Raw genomic sequence first — 2,092 nt, 5'->3', positions numbered from 1 at the left:
AAGAATGTTATTTATTTAACTTTTGAATGTATGTTCCCAAATTATAGCGTTAACCCTAAGAATATTATACATTATTGTTTATATCTACGCGATATCTATACGAGCAAAAGCTTTTTGCTAATGCACGTTTACTAAAAAAGAACTTGATATTTCCTCGGTTAATCAGGAAATGTCAAATACTTATAAATATCCAAAGTATTTGTAACGTTATTGCTATAACGTTACTAAGATACTAAGTTTTAAGTTTTAACTAGAGTTTAGTGTTATGTTGCATTATTATAATGAATAGAGATTGGAGAAATGTTAAATTTTAACAATTTTAGCGTGAAAATTTTTATGGCTGTTAAAAGTACTTGCAATAAAATCAATGTACCTAAATAGCTTGTAAATAGCAGCATATTTATTATGTTGTTAATGAACAAATATAAAAACTAACTCAATAAAGAATCTATAACAATTATCCTCTACTTTTTTTGCATCTACATTAATTTTAATATAAAATAAAATTTGACACAATGATGTTTTAATAAATATACATGATTTAACACATTTTATTGTTGTTACACTATCATACAACAATATTATGATACATATGTTGACCACATGCCTTTTTCTAACTGGTAGCGTGTCGAAGTATATGTATATATATGTAATTTCATATTACTTATAACATTTATTGTGTAGCTTGTACAAGTGCTTCTGCAACTTCAACTGCAATACCTGCTTCAGCCTTATCTACGTCCGATGTAACTGAAGAAAGCTGTTGTTGAGCTTTATTAAGAATATCTCTTGCTGCCGAATTATCAAGGTGTTCTACTGGATGGGCTTCCTCTGCTAAAATCTATAAAAGAACGAAAAGCTGTTGTAGAATTCAATGAAGAAACTTCTTACATTGAATGTATTGAAGACATTTTTATATATACCTGTACACTGCTATCTTCATTAATGGTGATCGTACCAGAAGAAACAAAAATTTTCTTGGTTGAGCTGTCCTCTTCATAAACTGTAACTACACCAGGCTTCAAAACTGCTAATGTAGGCACATGCTTTGGTAGAATACCAAAGGAACCTGAGAAGGAAGGTACATCGACTTGCCGAATTACAGCTTGATCATAGAATACCTGATGATCAAGAAAGAGCACATTAAATGTTGCATGATTATGATTAAGGTTGTTTTCTAGTAAGAGACACAGTTGGGACAGTTTTATACAATGAATACATCCTTGTTGTTTGCTAATATTGAAAATGAAGTGATTCACTGTATTACACTATCTCTTGCTGAAAATTGCTCTTATACTCCATCACTATACAATTTTCATTCCATCATACCTGATTAGCACCAGCAAACGTAAATTTCATTTGATCGGCTGCGTCTGCATATGTTCTTTTCTGATGACGACTACGGACGCACCTCAAGAAAGGACGCAAAGTACGAGAGAAATTCGACATTTCGGCACACTGGTAAAGATTAATTTTTTTTTACAGAAAGAAATACATTTCTTTTAACATTAGTGACATTGGCAAGGCTGTTACATCACAGACACAGGATACCCGGATAACCTTATTTTTTAAGCACTTGTGTCTGGATGATAGTTTGAATGCGAGTGAACTCAAATTATCATTCGAGACCTTACATTTTTTGTTTGCAATAAGATCATTGTGCTCACCTTGTAATTATCTGTATCCGCGTTTTAAGATTTTGCGATTTTAAGTATTATAAATAGTGCACTAAGATCGTATACGATTCCTGCAACCCGGATCATGATGCAAGTAGAAAGGTGAACCATTCCGATGGATGCGCAGTAGATTATAAGTAGTGGGGGCAATCAACCAATTAGACTTTGAGCTTTTTTACGAAATCTTCAATATGGCTGCTTGCAGAGTTTCTGTGACAGTACAGAGTGACTATGACAGTACAGTGAAATTGCATGGAATTGTCATTTATTATTATTATCGGTTGATTATCGGTTATTGAGTGTTATTTATATTAAAATATCAGTGTGACAAAATGCCAGTGTGTTGCATAAAAAACTGTAAGAGCCGAACCGGTCGTAGTAATAACAAAGAAAATTACAACGTATCGTTGTATTAT

General features: G+C 32.4%; 1 protein-coding gene across 1 annotated transcript; it reads right to left on the bottom strand.

Annotated features, from left to right (window-relative positions):
• Nucleotides 1–521: 521 nt before the first annotated feature.
• ATPsyndelta (ATP synthase, delta subunit) lies at nucleotides 522–1,765 on the bottom strand. The gene is made up of 4 exons (XM_018444862.1): nucleotides 1,668–1,765; nucleotides 1,330–1,458; nucleotides 924–1,121; nucleotides 522–841 (listed from the first exon to the last, which is right to left on the bottom strand). Exons 2-4 carry the CDS (start codon nucleotides 1,447–1,449, stop codon nucleotides 674–676), a joined length of 486 nt encoding a protein of 161 aa, XP_018300364.1. The 5' UTR covers nucleotides 1,450–1,458; nucleotides 1,668–1,765; the 3' UTR covers nucleotides 522–673.
• Nucleotides 1,766–2,092: the final 327 nt, after the last annotated feature.

The sequence above is a fragment of the Mycetomoellerius zeteki genome, unplaced genomic scaffold, assembly GCF_001594055.1.
Source record: "Mycetomoellerius zeteki isolate Tzet28-1 unplaced genomic scaffold, Tzet1.0 scaffold155, whole genome shotgun sequence".
Taxonomy (NCBI): Eukaryota; Metazoa; Arthropoda; class Insecta; order Hymenoptera; family Formicidae; genus Mycetomoellerius; species Mycetomoellerius zeteki.
This window is presented reverse-complemented; position numbering and strand designations above follow the sequence as displayed.